This window comes from Pipistrellus hanaki, assembly GCF_964339955.1.
Source record: "Pipistrellus hanaki genome assembly, chromosome: 13".
NCBI classification, from domain to species: domain Eukaryota; kingdom Metazoa; phylum Chordata; class Mammalia; order Chiroptera; family Vespertilionidae; genus Pipistrellus; species Pipistrellus hanaki.
In genome coordinates, this window is record NC_140515.1 from 59,181,191 (window position 1) to 59,196,533 (window position 15,343).

The following is a 15,343-nucleotide window of genomic DNA, read 5'->3' on the forward strand; positions in this document are numbered from 1 at the left end:
CCGAGGGCGGGTCACCCCTGTGAGTGATGGGCCACCAGGCCCTGCCCTCTGGATACCCTGCCCTCTGGTGCAGGGCAGCTCCTCAGGGCAAGGCAGAGCCACTCCGGTGGTTTGTTACCCAGCGTGGACCCCAGGCAGGAGGAAAATGGGGAGCTGGGGGAGCCAGGCACCTTGCCAGTTTCTAGGCCACGGAAGGGGCTTTGTGGTCCTGCTCCCTAGGGTGATGGGGCAGCCTGACTGGCTGAAACTCCGGGCTTTGCCTGGGTTCTTTGGGCCTAAAATGACTGGCGTACCTCTGCCCCTGCTCCCCTTGCTCCTTTCAGAAGAGCGGCTAGCCTTGATTTCCCCAGTTAGCGAGGACTTGGGGTTGAGTCAGAGGTCAGAGCTCCGGTTGTAGGGCCACAGTCCGCCCTCTTTGATCAAGCAGTTTTCTCCTTGGTCTGTGGCTGCTGCATCCCCGACTGCCCCGGGAGCAGTGCTTCCTGCGGTCCGGGCTCTGCGCTCTGTCCACCGGCCGTGCACTTCAGATACCATCAGCTCTCCCTGCTTTGGAGTGGGGGCTGGGCTTGGCCCTGAACAAAACTCTCCCTGCCCATCTGCCAGTCTTGTGGCTGCCCAGCCTGAAGCCAGTGGCTGGGGCTGGCTGGGGAGGCATTCCCATGAGGCTCCTGGAGACCGCCTTTCAGGGCTGGGGTGGCCTCATTTGAATGAGAATGGGGCCTTTTCTGTCTGGTTAGTCTGAGCCCCAGCTGCACTGCCTGCCCTGCTAGCGAGCTGGACCTGCAGAAGCTCGGGGTGCTCCTGTGCCCCTCCCCACCTTGCATCCTTCCCCTGGGCGCCCACTTCTTTGGTTTCCCTGGCTCTGGGGACCCCTTGCTCCCCGCTGCATGGTGGCCCTACAGCCCTGCTCGCCGCTCGCCTTTGGTGGCCCTGCTTTCACCCACCATGTGAGTATGGGGAATGGCCCAGGGGCCACAGCTCCTCAAGGGGGCCGGCGTGGGGCCCACTCTGCTCCTCTCTCTCAGGCGTGATTCCAGCACCCACCACCCAGGCCCCCCAGCTGGCCTAGGCCCCCTCCTTTCAGTGCTGCTGCTGCTGCTGCCACCCCTGGGTGAGAAGTCTTCAGGCCGCCCGGTGGGGTGGGGTGGGGTGGGGTGAGGTTGGAGGGGGAGCCCCTAGGATCCCCACTCAGACCTACCCCTCCCAGTCCAGGCTCCCAGAACAATTGCCCAGGAAGTGCCAGACACACTGACCCCGCCTGGCTGCCCGAGCGGCAGCTGCTACCCGCCCACTGGGGACCTGGTAGTGGGTCGCAGCCAGAGCCTTCGTAGCTCATCCACCTGTGGACGCCATGTCCCTGAGCGCTACTGCCTTGTCAGTCACCCCCAGGTGGGGGCGCGGGGGAGGCCTCTGCACCAGGTACCTCAGTCTTCCTGGGAGCTGGGTCTGGAGGGTCAGGTCACTGGGGGCTGGAGGGAGAGGTGGAGCTGAGGTGCTTTGGAGTGGGGGCACCGCCATGCACCTCCTCCCTCCCTCCCTCCAACACCCAGGACTCTGAGCATTGCTTCTTTTGTGACTCTCGGGACGGGGACCGGGGTGGCCATGGCATTGAGAATGTGATATCCTGGAGTGGTCGCCGTGGCAACCAGACCTGGTGGCAAGCTGAGAGTGGTGAGGGTGCTGGTGTGCCTGGGTGGGGGTCTGGGGCCACGGTCTGGTCACTGACCAGCCTGTGGTTGCAGGTGTTGAGAACGTCACCATCCAGCTAGACCTAGAGAGCGCATTCCACTTCACCCACCTCGTCATGACCTTCAAGGTGACCGCTGTCCCGGCCTGGAGGCAGGCTGTGTGCCCCCTGTCCTCACGGCCACCCGTGGTGCTTGCCCCTGGTAACCGAGGACCCCTCCTGTCCCCAGACATTCCGCCCAGCGGCGCTGACCCTGGAGCGTTCGGTGGACCACGGCCGCTCCTGGCGTGTGTACCGGTACTTTGCCCACAACTGCTCAGGCCTCTTCCCTGGCGTCGCTCGGGCCCCAGGCCGCAGTGCCAGCGATCTCGTGTGTGACCAGCGTTACTCGGACATTGAGCCTTCCACCGAGGGCAAGGTCAGGCCCAGAGGAGGCGGGGAGGGTGGTTGTGAAGCCAGAGGCTCAGGCTTGCTTCTTCCTCAGGTCATTTTCCAAGTTCTGGACCCAGCCCTCCTGGTGGAGAACCCACACGACCCCGAGATGCAGGGTAATTCTAGCCAGGCCTGTGCGGCGGGCGGGAACAGGGAGGGGAGTCCCGCCTGGGGCCAGCTCAGTCACGGTCCTCTTGTGGTCCCTGTTCTGGCCTCCATGCCTGCCCCCTCGCTGCCCGCTGGCACGGGTAGCAGTTTAATCTCTGCCCCGTCATTGGTCTCATGGGGCCCATGTGGTCCCCGTCACTGCTCCCCCCCCTACCCAGGCCCATGTCTCTGCTCCTGTCACTATCTCCCAACTCCCCCGGGAGCCCCCATCACTGCTCTGAGCATGGCCCCGCTCACGCCCACCCCTCTGAGCCGTCATTCTGGCCTTAGTTGGCGCCCTACATCCCGCAGCGGCCTCTGGGTGAGGGCAGGGCATCTCGGGGTGCCCTCGTAAAGCAGGGGCAAGAGAGCCTGTTAAAGAGCAGGAGAGCTCAGTGGTTGAGGGTCGAACCAGGAGGTCATGGTTCCATTCCCACACAGGCCCGGGTTGTGGACTCGATCCCCAGTGGGGGCTGCAAGAGGCAGCCGATTCATGATTCTCATCATTGATGTTTCTCTCCCTCTCCCTTCCTCTCTGAAATCAGTAAACATATATTTAAAAAAAACAAACAAGAGAGACACATACTTCAACAGGGTGGCCCAGAGCCAGACCAGGCAGTAACACAGAGGATGAACCCAAATTAGCTTTTTCTCCCACTCTCACCCACCTTGGCGGGGATTACCAGCTGCTCACCCCACCCCCCACGGTCCCGGCACAGCTGTCTCCCATCCCTTGGCCAGGAGGAAGGGAAGCCTGGCGAAGGAGAGGAGGTGGCCTTGGCAGGTCCCTGACAAGCTGTGGAGCAGGAGGAGCCTGGGCCATCAGCCTGTGCATCTAACAAGGCCCCTGCATGGCAGGCGTCTTCTGGGCAGAGACGGAAACCTGCTCATGCCAGTCCCTAAGCAGTGGGCACAGCGTGGGGAACAGTCATGGGGCAGGAATGGGGCCGTAGGCGGGGAGCAGACATAGCCAGCTGATAAGCACACCAGTGCCTTGCAGGGTCTGGACAATGGGTGGGGAAGCAGCTTCCAAGCAGAGATGTGGACGGGTGTCCAGGAAGCGGGGACGCAGAGGGCTCGCTCAGTGGTATCGGGGCTGGAGCAGTGCAGACGGGGCTGCCACGTCAGGTCGTCCTGACGTGTACCCAGAGGAGCAGGGCCTGGAGGAGGTGGCTGCGGTGACGGAGCAGGGAGACACCCCGGCCCCTCCCTCCGCCTGAGGCCTCCATCTGTGCCTGCAGAGCTCCTGCGTGTGACTAACCTCCGTGTGAACTTCTCCAAACTGCACACCCTGGGTGGCAGGCCCTCGGGGGGCCTCAGGGGACACCCCTTCTACTACTATGCCCTCTACGAGCTCGTGGCCGGAGGCAGCTGCCTGTGCCACGGCCATGCCTCCGAGTGCAGGCCTGCGCCCGGGGCTCCCGCCAGCACGGAAGGCATGGTGAGCGCCAGGGCGGGGCATCCTGTGGCTGGGGGTGGGCAGGCGGGGCACGGGGCCGCTCAGCCTCCCTCCTTTCTGCCAGGTGCATGGCCTTTGTGTCTGCCACCATCACACAGCTGGCACCCACTGTGAGCGCTGCCAGGACCTGTACCAGGACCACCCCTGGCATGCGGCAGAGCCTGGGCACCCCCACGCCTGCCGGGGTAGGTGCCATACCCGACTGCCTGGCCTTGCTGGCCATGGTAGCCCACTCCATACCCACCTTTCTCGTTCTTCACCAGAATGCCAGTGCCATGGGCATGCCCGCAGCTGCCACTTCGACATGGCCCTGTACCTGGCATCTGGCAACGTGAGTGGGGGCGTGTGTGACGCGTGTCAACACAACACAGCCGGTGCCCACTGCGAGCTCTGCCAGCCCTTCTTCCACCGAGACCCCCGGGCAGACCCCCGCTCCCTTCACTCCTGCAAACGTGAGCCCTCGGCCCCAGCCCGACCCCAGCGACCCTTCCCCTCCAGGGGGACTGCCCCTAACTGTCCTCACTGACCCTGCCCAGCCTGCAACTGTGACCCTGTGGGCGCCCTGGACGGCGGCTTGTGTGACACCCACACCGACGAGACCCGTGGCCTCCTCTCTGGGCAGTGTCGCTGCAAAGCCAACGTCTGGGGCCGGCGCTGTGACTCCTGCCGGCCCGGGCACTATGGCCTGAGCCTTTCCCTGTCCGAGGGCTGCCAGCGTGAGTGACCTAAGCGTGGCCCACCCCCACGTCCTCCTGGCTCTGCCCGTCACTGCCCTCATCACACACGCACCCCCCATCCCCCGCCTGTGCCTCAGCCTGCAGGTGCGACCCCCGGGGCCGGGGCCCTGGCGCTCAGGCCTGCGACCCCTCCAGCGGGGCCTGCCGCTGCAAGCGCTTTGTCTCAGGACGGGACTGCAGCCGCTGTCTGGTGAGTCTCGGCCCATCTGATTGGCTCTTGGGCACGGAGCTTCTGGAAGCTGGCAAGCACAAGGCTATCCTCAGGGTGACTGCCCTGAGCCGTGCCCATGGCGGGGCCCTGCCGACCTGGTCACCAGGGTCAGTGCCACCTTGGTGAGCTGAGGCTACGGAGCCCCGGGCGGGGGCGGGGAAACGGGAGGAAACACGATGGAGTGAGTTACAAGCCGTGACCCCGGGTGAAAGGGGAAGAGAGTTCGTCCCCTCCTGGCCTTCCCTCAGATTGGCAAATGCTTTAACTTTTACCCTGGCTGTCTCCTCATCCTTCTTATTGATTTCAGAGAGGAAGGAAGGGAGGGAGGGAGGGAGGGAGAGAGACATTAACTATGAAAGAATCATTGGCTGCCTCCTGCATGCCCCCCACTGGGAATGCAGTCCACAACCGGGGCATGTGCCCTGACCGGGAATTGAACCATGACCTCCTGGTTCATAGGTCGACGCTCAACCCGAGTCACGCTGGCCGGGCTCTCAGCTTTATTCTTACACCCCCTCCTCTATGAAGCCGTGCTGGAGTCCGCCAGCATCTCCATTTCCCCTCCCAGCCACAGGCAGGACTCAGCCTCCTTTATCCGACCACAGGCAGTTCTGTCCATGACCTCCATAACCCTAATGCTAACCCTAAGGCTAACCCTAAGGCTAACCCTGTCCAGCTCTTCCTGTCTTTCTTCCCCTCTCACAGCCCGAGTTCTGGGGTCTGAGCAGTGACTCTCTAGGCTGCAGGCCCTGTGACTGTGACTTTGGGGGTGCCTACAGCAACAGGTACAAGGCGAGCCTGGGAGGGGGGTGAAGGGACCGGAACCGGGTGTGGATTCTGGCCCCTTCCGCCCCGTGCACACTCAGGTGCTCTGCCTGGGAGGGCCTCTGCCTGTGCCGCCCCCATCTCCGCGGCCGCCACTGCCAGGAGCCCCAGGCTGGGTACTTCTGCGCTGCCCTCGACCAGGCCGTCGCCGAAGCTGAGCTCGGCCAGGGCCTCCAGCCCGCTGACCCTCGGCTGCCTGTGAGTGTCCAGGGGCCGAGGGCAGGAGGGACTCCAGGCTCAGACCTTGGGGCTCTGGGTGGGGAATATCCAGAGAGAGCTGGTTGGAGGGAGAGGCAGGCAAGGCTGGGAAGGTGAGGAAGTGGGGGTGTCAGCATGTCGGAGGTTTGGTGCCTTTGGAGCCCATATTCCCAGGACAGTGTGGAGAGGACAGGGCCAGAATGCTGGAGGACACTGGCCCCCACTTGTCCCCAGGGAGCCCCCAGGCCTGCTCTTCCCCCCTGTGCCCCAGCCACAGGGGCCTCCCCGGCTTGGCCCCGGTCCCGACTGCGGAGGCAGCGTGACCCTCGGTGCGCCCTGCAGCCTGCCGGGCGAGCCCGCTCCAGCCGCCAGCCGCCCGGAGGGAGGAGCCTACGGAGCAGGGTAAAGCCCCGGGCCAGGCTCTCCTGGGGAAGGGCCCGGCCTGGGTTGGGGTCTCTGGGGTCTTGGGGAAGGGAACCCAAGTCCTGAGGGCGGGCTCGAGGTCCTGGGGGCCTGGGCCTGGGAGTCTGTGTCCTCCCCAGGCCCCTGAGGCGCCCGGGGCCCTGCCCCTGGGAGCTGGCCCCCCACGGGGGCCTGGCTCAGGCTTCGCCCGCGTGGCGGATGGGGCCGGCCTCTCTCTGCTGGCGCCCGCCGTGCCTCGTGCCCTGGAGTATGACGTTGTCCTGCGCTATGAGGTCCAGGTCGGTGGCGAGGTGGTGGGTGGTGCTGGGTGGTGGGTCGGGGCAGTTCTGTGACTGCTGACCACTGACCCCTGACCCTAGGCACCTGAAGACTGGCAGGCGTTAGTCAGGGTCCGCGCCCAGTCTCTGCCCAGCAGCACTCGCTGTGCCCACCCGCTGCCCCCAGAGCAGCTGTTCCAGGCCGCCTTGACCCACGCGCACAGGTAGGCACCAGCCCCTATGGTGCTGCTAACACCCAGCGTCACTCCCACGCCATCATGTCCTGGAGCAATGGGAACAGGGCTGGTTTGAGTTCAAACAGAGCGGCAGGTGGGAAGCTGGTCCCATGATGAGATGTGGGCTCCAATCACTGGGCAGTGCCCACTTGGTTGTGCCCTCACCCTGCCCTTACTCTCCCCTCCCGCAGAGCTGTGGTGCTCCCCAGACCTTTCTGCTTTGAGCCGGGCACACACTACTCCGTGACCCTGCGGCTGTGGCAGACCAAAGGGGTGCGAAGGCCTGAGGGGGGCATCATCCTTCTGGACTCGGTGAGATCCTGGGCCCCCCCACATCTGGGAAACACGTCCTACAGACAATGAGGGACAGGGGGCATGGAGGCCTGGGGTTGTGCCTGATGGAGACAGGCGGGGGGTGGGAGAGGGGTCCGGGGAAAGCCACATTCTGAGGATCAAAGGTGAGAACAGGCCAAGGCTGACCTCGAGGGACTGTGTCGCCAGGAGAGGGAGGGGCAGAGGGGGGCCCAGTGGGAGCCCTGGAAGGGACTGGGCAGAGAAGAGCTGGGGAGAGGGGATGGTGAGGGAGCAGCTACCCTGATGCTGAGTGAGAGGCGGTGTTGCTCCGACTAGACAGGCCTTCGGGGAGGAAGGAGGCGCGGACCCAGAGAGAAGCGGGAGGGGCCGGAGGGCTGTGAGGGCCGGTGCAGGCGGGAGTGGCTCCTTGTCCCTTGCCTGCCACCTCCTCCCCCACTCTCCGCCCTCCTTCCAGATTGTGCTCCTGCCCCGGGTGAGGGAGCTGCCTGGGCTGCGGTTGGTGGACCCCGGGGCCGCAGGGCGCCTGCAGGAGCTCCATGCCGCCGGCTGCCTGGAGGCCGCCAGGACCGGCCGCTCCAGCTCCGCGCCCGCCGCCTGCGCCCGTCTGGCCTGCAGCATCTCGGCCCTGCTCCACGGCGGCGGCCTCGGTGCCTGACCCCTCGGGGGCTGCGGGAGGGGTGTCAGAGGCACCCTGAGGTCACCTGACCTCGCCCTCTCTCCTGCCAGCATGTGAGTGCCACCCCCAGGGCTCACTGAGTGCCGAGTGCGCCCTGCGGGGCGGGCAGTGCCGCTGCCGTCCTCACGTCACGGGCCGGACCTGTGACCGCTGTGAGCCTGGGACCTACGGCCTGGGCCCCGGCGGCTGCAGAGGTGAGCCTCCCCGGGCGCAGGCTGGGGCGCGCCTCCTCTGCCCGCTCCATGGCCCTGTCGTTCCCACAGAGTGCGGCTGCCACTCCGCGGGCGCCACCAGCGCCGCCTGTGACCCGATGAGCGGGCAGTGCCCCTGCCGAGCCGGCCTGGCTGGTCGCCGCTGTGACCGCTGCCTCCAGGGCCACTGGGGCTTCCCGCGCTGCCAGCCCTGTGCCTGCAATGGGCACGCCGAGGCGTGCCACCCGCTTACCGGCGCCTGCCAGGCCTGCCTCGGAGCCACGGCAGGCTGGCGCTGTGAGAGGTGGGTGCTGCCCGGAGAGTGTGGGAGGGCTGGGGGGAGTGGCCGGGCCACCCATGTGCTGCCGCCCAGGTGCCTGGACGGCTACTATGGAGACCCCGCGCTGGGCTCAGGCCAGCGGTGCCGGCCCTGCCTCTGTCCCGGGCGCCCTGGCTCCGGCTTCTATCATGGGACGTCCTGCCACGTGGCTGGCACAAGCGGGCGAGTCCAGTGCCTCTGCGGGCCTGGCTATACAGGTGAGGTGCGGGCGATTGGCAGACCGGGCTGCTCACTGGGCATCATCCCCTGCGCCCCGAGGCTGGCCTGTGCCAGTGCCACCGGCAGGCTCAACGGCAGCCAGCCCTCCCCGGGCTCCGCGGGGCGGGAGGGGCCACGGGTGGAGTCACCGGCACGGAGCGTGGGCGCCGGGAGGTGGGCCTCGGCGTGGCCATTGTGCCTGCCCTCCGGCCGCCCTGGCCTTCTGGGAGTGAGGGCCGCACGCACCGCCTCCCAGGACCTCGCTGTGACCGCTGCGCCGCCGGCTACTTCGGGCGCCCGTGGCCAGCGGAGGAGCCCGGGAGGAGCCCCTGCCGGCCCTGCCAGTGCAACAACAACATCGACCCCCGTGACCCCGCCGCCTGCGACCCGCGCACGGGGCGCTGCCAGCGCTGCCTGCACCACAGCCACGGCCCCGGCTGCGCCCACTGCCGGCCTGGCTTCCACGGCAGTGCCCTGCGCCCAGGCGGCTGCCGGCGTGAGTGTGCGGTGGGTGGGGAGGCGGCCAAGGGGGGGTGGGTTCCTTCCTCCGTCCCGTCCAGCCCGCCCTCTCCCCAGGCTGCAGCTGTGACCCCCGGGGCACCGTCCCCGCGCGGTGCCCATCGGGGGCCAAGGCCTGCTTCTGCGACCCGGTCAGCGGGCAGTGCCCCTGCCGCCCGCACACTGTGGGGCGGGCCTGTAGCCGCTGTGCCCCCCTCTTCTGGAACCTGGGAGGCCCTCGGGGCTGCGAGCCCTGCAGCTGCCATGCCCAGTACACTCTGCAGCCGGTGTGCCACCCAGTGAGTAAGCCTAGGGCACAGCCTGGGGCCGGCCCGTGTGAGTGTGTGTGCCTGTGGCGGGTGATCCCATGATCCCCACCCCGGGTTCGTGCTGCCAGCCGCTGTGTGGTCCCTGTGAGCAGGCAGCGGGCCTGGGGGAGCCACCATGGGCTGTGTGTGTCCGACCCCGTGGGCAGCCCGGCGTTGGCAACTCACCCTGAGGTCATGGCCTGAGGAGTGAGCACCGGAGGGAGGAGGGGGAAGGGCTGGAAGGAGGCCGAGGGCACAGGGCGAGGCTGCGGGAGCAGGTGGTGGGAGTGGTTTCCGGAGGAGGGTCGGCCGCTGAGGAGGCCTCGCGTGTCCTGAGTCCTGGGACAGCGTGGACAGTGGGGTGTCCGCTCAGGACACGGAGAGTAAGGGCCGCAGGCCTGGCGTCGAGAACTCGGAGGGTCTGGGGGGGCGAGGCTGGCCGTGTGGGAAGAGGGCTGGCCAAGGCTCAGGCTGAGGAAGCAGGAAGGGAGGGGCCCTGGTCAAGGCAGGAGCTGCCTGCGCAGGAGCAGGGCTGGCGGGGAGCTGGGCCAGGAGAATGGACACCGGACACCTCCTGCGAGCACTCTGTCCCTGCTCCCAGGAGGCCCACTTCCTGCTGACCGGCCACTCTGTCCCCTCAGGTCACGGGTCAGTGCCCCTGCCGGCCAGGATTTGGGGGCCGCACATGCTCCCGGTGTGAGGACGGGTCCTGGGGTGACCCCGAGCAGGAGTGCAGAGGTGAGGGACAGGCTGCCTGCAGGAGCCACTCGGTGTGGAGTGGCCGGGCACCAGGGTTTTTCTGGGGAGACCACGTGTGCTTAGTGCTGTTCCCCAAAACTTCAGCAAGTACTTGTGAAGGCAGCTAGGGAAAGTGTTGGCAGAACCTTGTGGGGTGCCAGCCAGCATGGCTGGGGGCTGAGGGTCGACCTAGGAACCAGGAGGTCACGGAGTGATTCCCGGTCAGGGCACAGGCCCGGGTTGCGGGCTCCATCCCCAGGGGGAGGCATGCAGGAGGCAGCCGGTCCATGCTTCTCTCTCATCATGGATGTTCCCCTCTCGCGCTCTCCCTTCTCTGAAGTCAATAAAAATGTATTTTAAAAACCTACACGGGCACTCCCGCAGGAAGGACACCTTGGGTGGCTCTTTCCTGACCTCCTGCCAGTCCTTGACCCTGGTGACCCCTGCCTGGCTGCAGAGTGCCCGCCTCCCTCAGCTGTTTTCCTGCCCAAGGGTGGCCATGCCAGCGGCTCTGGCGGGGCAGAGGGCAGGCCGTGGTGGTCTGCGCAGCGGCCAGCGAGCACCCTCACCCTCTCCCGGGCCACCCTCTCCCGGGCCGCTCCTGGAGGTGGGGCGAAGTTGAGTGCTGGCCACTCCCACCCTCACCCTGTCTCTCCCCCACAGCCTGTGCCTGCGACCCACAGGGCTCCCTCTCGCCCAGCTGCGACCCCCACACGGGTGCCTGCCTCTGCAGAGAGGGCATCGCCGGGCCGGGCTGCCAGGCATGTGCCCGTGGCTCCCGAGGTGCCTTCCCACACTGCTCGCCCTGCCCTCCCTGTTTCACCTCCTGGGACCAGCGCGTGGCTCTGCTCCGCCGGCGGCTGGAGGCTGTGGCCCAGGAGGCGGCTGCCCTACGCCAGGGTTCGCCTGGCTGGGGTGCTGGGGGCCCGGGTGGACCCCAGCAGGCCCTGGAGGGGGCACTCCATCAGGCACAGACGCTCCTGGACTCTCCTTCGCCCACGGCGGGGGCCCTGCGGCAGCTGACAGAGCGCATAGCTGGACTCAGGCAAGGGGTGGGGTCAGCGGGGAGCGGTCTCCAGCGTGGTTCCCAGGGTCAGGGGTTCTGAGGGCCACAGGCTGGCCTGTGGGGGTCGTGGGGAGGACCCCGTCCGCCATGCTGGTGCTCTGTCCCCACAGGACAGCAATGACTGTGCTGGCCCAGGCGCTGACGGCCCCGGGACAGGCTGTGGCCCAGAGTGAGCCGTGGCTGGAGAGGCAGTGTGAGCGGCTGGAAGAGTTGTCCCGGGACCTGGACTGTGTCAAGGGCTTGGCCTGGCCTAAGAGGGCCCCAGGGGTCCAAGGTGAGGCAGCGGGCGGCGTGTGGGCAGCAGGTGGGCAGGGGCTGGGCTGGGCCAGGGGGACCAGGTGCCCGCCTATGGAGCTGAGTCACCTCTCTCCCCTCCCACCTTCTGCAGAGGCTGAGGCCCAGGCCTCCTCCGCTGCCCTGCTTTCCCAGGAGGCCGTGCGCAGGGCCCAGGTCGTGGCCACAGTTGGAGGACCAGGCAGCCTCCTGGGACAGGCCCGAGAGGCTCGGCGGCGGACAGAGCGGCTTCTGCGGGGCCCGGGCCAGCCTGGGGGTGCCGCTGTGTGGGCACTGGAACTGAAGGGGCTGGTGGACAAGGTCCAGAGGCTGCACCCACAGCTCCTGCGGCTCCTGCTCACAGCTGGAGTGGTGGGTGGAGATGGTTACTGGGGTTTTGCCCAGGCCAGGCCCCTCCCCTAGGGCCCCCTGGTAGAGGGCAGGGGAGTCTGAGATGAACTTCTGGATCTCCTGTCTCATTGGCAGGCATGCGGGGGCCCGGGCCCTGGGCCGGCCTGTGCCCCTGTGCCCTGCGCCGCGCCCCCGTGCCCCGGGACTCTGCCCGCTGCCGGGTGGGCTCTAGGCGCCTCCGGCAACACCTCCTCCAGCCTGCTCCGAGCAGTCCCAGCCGTGGAGCGGCATCGGCAGCTGGTACAGAGCGCAGGGGCCCCGGGGGCGGGGGGGCGGGGGGGCACAGCTGGCCATCTAGTTACAGGAGACACATTCACTTCCGCCTGCCCTCCCAGCTGCAGCGCATCCGGGCCACGGCCAGCTCCGTGGGAGTCCAGGCCCGGGAGATGTGGCACCGTGCACGGGGTGCCTGGGCTGCGGCCCCCCTGGCCCTCCTGCAAGCAACTGTGCGTGCGGCCCAGCACTTCCTCCTGGGTGCGTGTCCGCCGGCCTCTTCCAGTGAGGGCGGGTATCAGGGCACTGTGACACTCGTCCAGGAGGAGGACTACCCAGGAGGGCAGAGGCTGATGGGTCGGGTCGGGTGGAGCAGGGGTGTAGGGGGGAGGGGGAGAGGGAAGGGGAAAAGGTGGGCAGGGTTGTGAGGGGGACAGGGATGAGGGATGCAGGGGTGTGAGGGAGGCAGGTGTGTGCCAGGGGCAGGGGTGAGAGGTCAGGGATGTGAGGTGGGCAAGGGTGAGGGGTCAGGAGTACGAGAGGCAGAGGTGAGGTGGGCAGGGGTGAGGGGTCAGGGATGTGAGGTGGGCAGGGGTGAGGGAGCAGGGGATGCCAATGGCTGGCTGTGGGTCTGGGGCGCTGATGGAGTGCTTGTCAGTGTCCATGGTGTGAGTCACCCCACCACCGTGAATGGCAGTCTACCTACCATTTATTTATCATTATTTAAATTTTTTATTTTGATTTTTTATTGATTTCAGAGAGAAAGGAGAGGGGGAGAGAGATGGCAACATCAATGATGAGAGAGAATGGTTGATTGGCTGCCCCCTGGACGCCCCGCCCCGCACTGGGGATGGAGCCCGGGCATGCGCCCTGACCTCCAGGTTCATAGGTCCACGCTCAACCACGGAGCCACCCGCTGGGCTGCCCGACATTTAACACTGATTCACAGAATTCCTGCAAAGGTCACACTGCCTGTTGTAAGCCTCCAGCACACTCTGCAGTCATGCCAGAGGCAGAGTCCGTGACCTTAGGGTCAGGGTCCGGGGGGTCAGGGGTCAGAGTTCACAACCAACATCCCCACACCGACCCCACAGAAGAAGGTGCGGATGCTGCGAGTGTGGAGCTGGCGGCACGGCGAGGGCTGGCGGTGCCCCGCCCCCAGGGAGGCGCAGCGGGCATCGCCCTCCTGCTGGCTCAGGTCCAGAGGGCCCTCCCCGCCCCGGGCGCTGGAGGCCAGGGGCTGCGCGAGGCTGACCGTGTCCTGCACCGGGCTCAGCAGAGCAGGTGAGGGTGGGAGCTGGAGGTGGAGGCCGGGGAGGGGGCAGGGCTGCCCTGACCGCCTGCACCTTTCAGGGCAGGAACAGCCCGGGCCCAGGGCCGAGCGCTGCACGCTCAGGGGGTGCTGGCGGAGGCGGGAGCTCAGACCTGGGCTGCAGAGCAAGGGCTGCAGGTGGCCAGACAGACGCTTGGAGGCCAGTGCACAGGAGGTGACACCCACCGCACCCCTCTGACCCCCCGAGGTCCTTGACCCGCATGATACCATGAAGCTACCAGACATCCTGACCCTAGGAACTCCACTGAGGGGTTGCCCTGCTGTGACCTCCCTGTGACCCCCTGACCCCCAGGTGGCAGGGCGCCTGGCCCAGGTGACACTGGCAGCAGTTGTGAGCCCGGACCTGGGGCTTCCATCCAGTGCAGCTGTGGCTCTCAGGACCCAGGTGGCCCTGTGCCAACGGCAGGCCCAGGAGGCAGAAGAGCGGGCAGCGCATGCCCTGGGCTTGGCGGGGGGCCTGGGCAAGGTGAGATGGGGGCAGTGGACATTGGGGTGTCAAGGACCCCCGGCTCAGTGTGAAGTGGGGTTTGGGCTGGGACTGGGCTGTGCTGGGCTGAGGTAGGGTCTCTGCTTTACAACTCCCTGCGCCTGGGGCCTGGGCGCCGTGTGTTTGGGAGGGGGGTGGGGGGTGGCGGGGTGGGAGGTGGGGGGTGGGGGGTGGGGGGTGGCGGGGTCTCAGGTCCGGTCCCGCTCCAGGAGCTGCAGGCCGCCCGGGCAGGTGTGGGGGAGCTGCAGGAGGGCACGCACCGCCTGGTGGCCGCGGTGCGGGACGCAGGGGAGAGGGTGCAGCGGACTCGAGCGGAGGCCCAGGAGCTGCTGAAGTGGGTGCAGGACCGCTGGAGCCGCCTGGAGGGTGCGTGTCTGGCCATGGTGGGTGGGGCCAGGGCCGAGTCGGGGTCAGATGGTGTCCAGGTCGGATTCATCTAGTGATGTGGACTGGGTCAAAGTTTAGAACTGGAGGTCAAACGCAGACTGGAGTTAGACTTCTTAGGGATGGGGCCATAGTCAGGGTCATGGCAGAGAGGGGCAGAGTCGGAGGTCAGGGCCAGGGGTCACCTGCCTCAGAGGTCTCGTCCCCAGGGCTGGAGCGCCGCCTGGTGCGGAGTGAGCAGACCCTGGGCAGGCAGCTGGCCACGCTGCGGGCCCTGGAGCAGCGGGCAGCCGCGCTGCTGGAGCACCTGCAGCTGCGGGCCACGGCCCACGCCACCTGCTGACTCGCGGGCGCCAAGGAGAGGGGCTCTGGGCCTGCCGGTGACTCAGGGCCCAGGCATCTCCTGACCTTAAGGGACTGCAGACTCCACTGGGTGACCCTCATGTGACCCTGTGTGCTCCAGGGCCTCTGCCTGGGAGAAAGCTGAGATCATGTGAAATCCCCAGGCCATCCAGGCCCCTGACCCTGACAGATCCCTGGTTCCCAGGTTGACTGGGGGGGGGGGGCGGGGGCTGCAGGGAGATGGGAGATCCCTGCCCCGGATTGACTGGCCTCCTTGGAAAGCCTGGGGGTCCCCCTGCAGAACCCAACTTTCTTTCTTGGGTCCCCAGCTCCGGTGTTCTCCCCGGCCCCCACGGCCCACCCCGCTCTGGCCCCTCAGAGCCACCCAGTGAGCTGAGGTCCCAGCCTGGTCCCTGGAGCCTGGGTGGGGCAGCTCCCAGCGCATTCCAGCCGGAATTCAGGGCGAGCTGGAAGGTCCGGAGTGGATACGGCATGAGATCTGGATCCGCTTGCTGCTCCTGTTGGTCTGTTGTGGCCACCCAGCACCCATTCCATGCCCGCACGGGACTGTGCTTCCGTGCCTCGGGCAGCGGGCAGCCTCTCCCATCTCCCTCCCTCTTGGAGCTGCCGCCTTCCTGAATAGGGGGCTGGGCGCCCTTGTGCGTGCCCTCCGCTCTCCGCGGATGCTGAGCCCTTGATCTGAAGGCCTAGTTGCTGTTGACCATGACCCTGAGGGCAAAGGCCAGGTTCCAGGGGCCGTTTGAAGTCTCACAGACCAGACTCCTAGCCTTGGCTCATGCCGTGGCCCTCATTCAGTGCACCCTCTGACCACGGTGGCCTGAAGCCCCCAGCCCCCCTCTTTCCCCTTGCTCTGCAGAGGTCTGGGCATCAGGACTCAATAAAAATTTGCAGCCGAGCTGACCCTGGTTTGGTTTCTAGAATGAGGGTCTTTTTCAGA

The 15,343-nt window shown here is 66.9% G+C and overlaps 1 protein-coding gene across 1 annotated transcript; it reads left to right on the forward strand.

Annotated features, from left to right (window-relative positions):
- Positions 1–55: 55 nt before the first annotated feature.
- On the forward strand, positions 56–15,268 carry LOC311631839 (laminin subunit beta-2-like). The gene is made up of 29 exons (XM_084902450.1): positions 56–1,111; positions 1,208–1,419; positions 1,551–1,671; positions 1,743–1,816; positions 1,917–2,235; positions 3,508–3,707; positions 3,790–3,910; positions 3,989–4,177; positions 4,262–4,441; positions 4,540–4,652; positions 5,379–5,458; positions 5,540–5,696; positions 5,931–6,098; positions 6,239–6,397; positions 6,479–6,600; positions 6,804–6,924; positions 7,382–7,574; positions 7,654–8,331; positions 8,589–8,828; positions 8,909–9,129; positions 9,780–9,876; positions 10,560–11,216; positions 11,331–11,587; positions 11,702–11,866; positions 11,962–12,100; positions 13,193–13,326; positions 13,465–13,638; positions 13,869–14,025; positions 14,253–15,268. The coding sequence occupies exons 1-29, from the start codon at positions 961–963 to the stop codon at positions 14,384–14,386; spliced, it is 5,733 nt and encodes a 1,910-aa protein (XP_084758576.1). The 5' UTR covers positions 56–960; the 3' UTR covers positions 14,387–15,268.
- Positions 15,269–15,343: the final 75 nt, after the last annotated feature.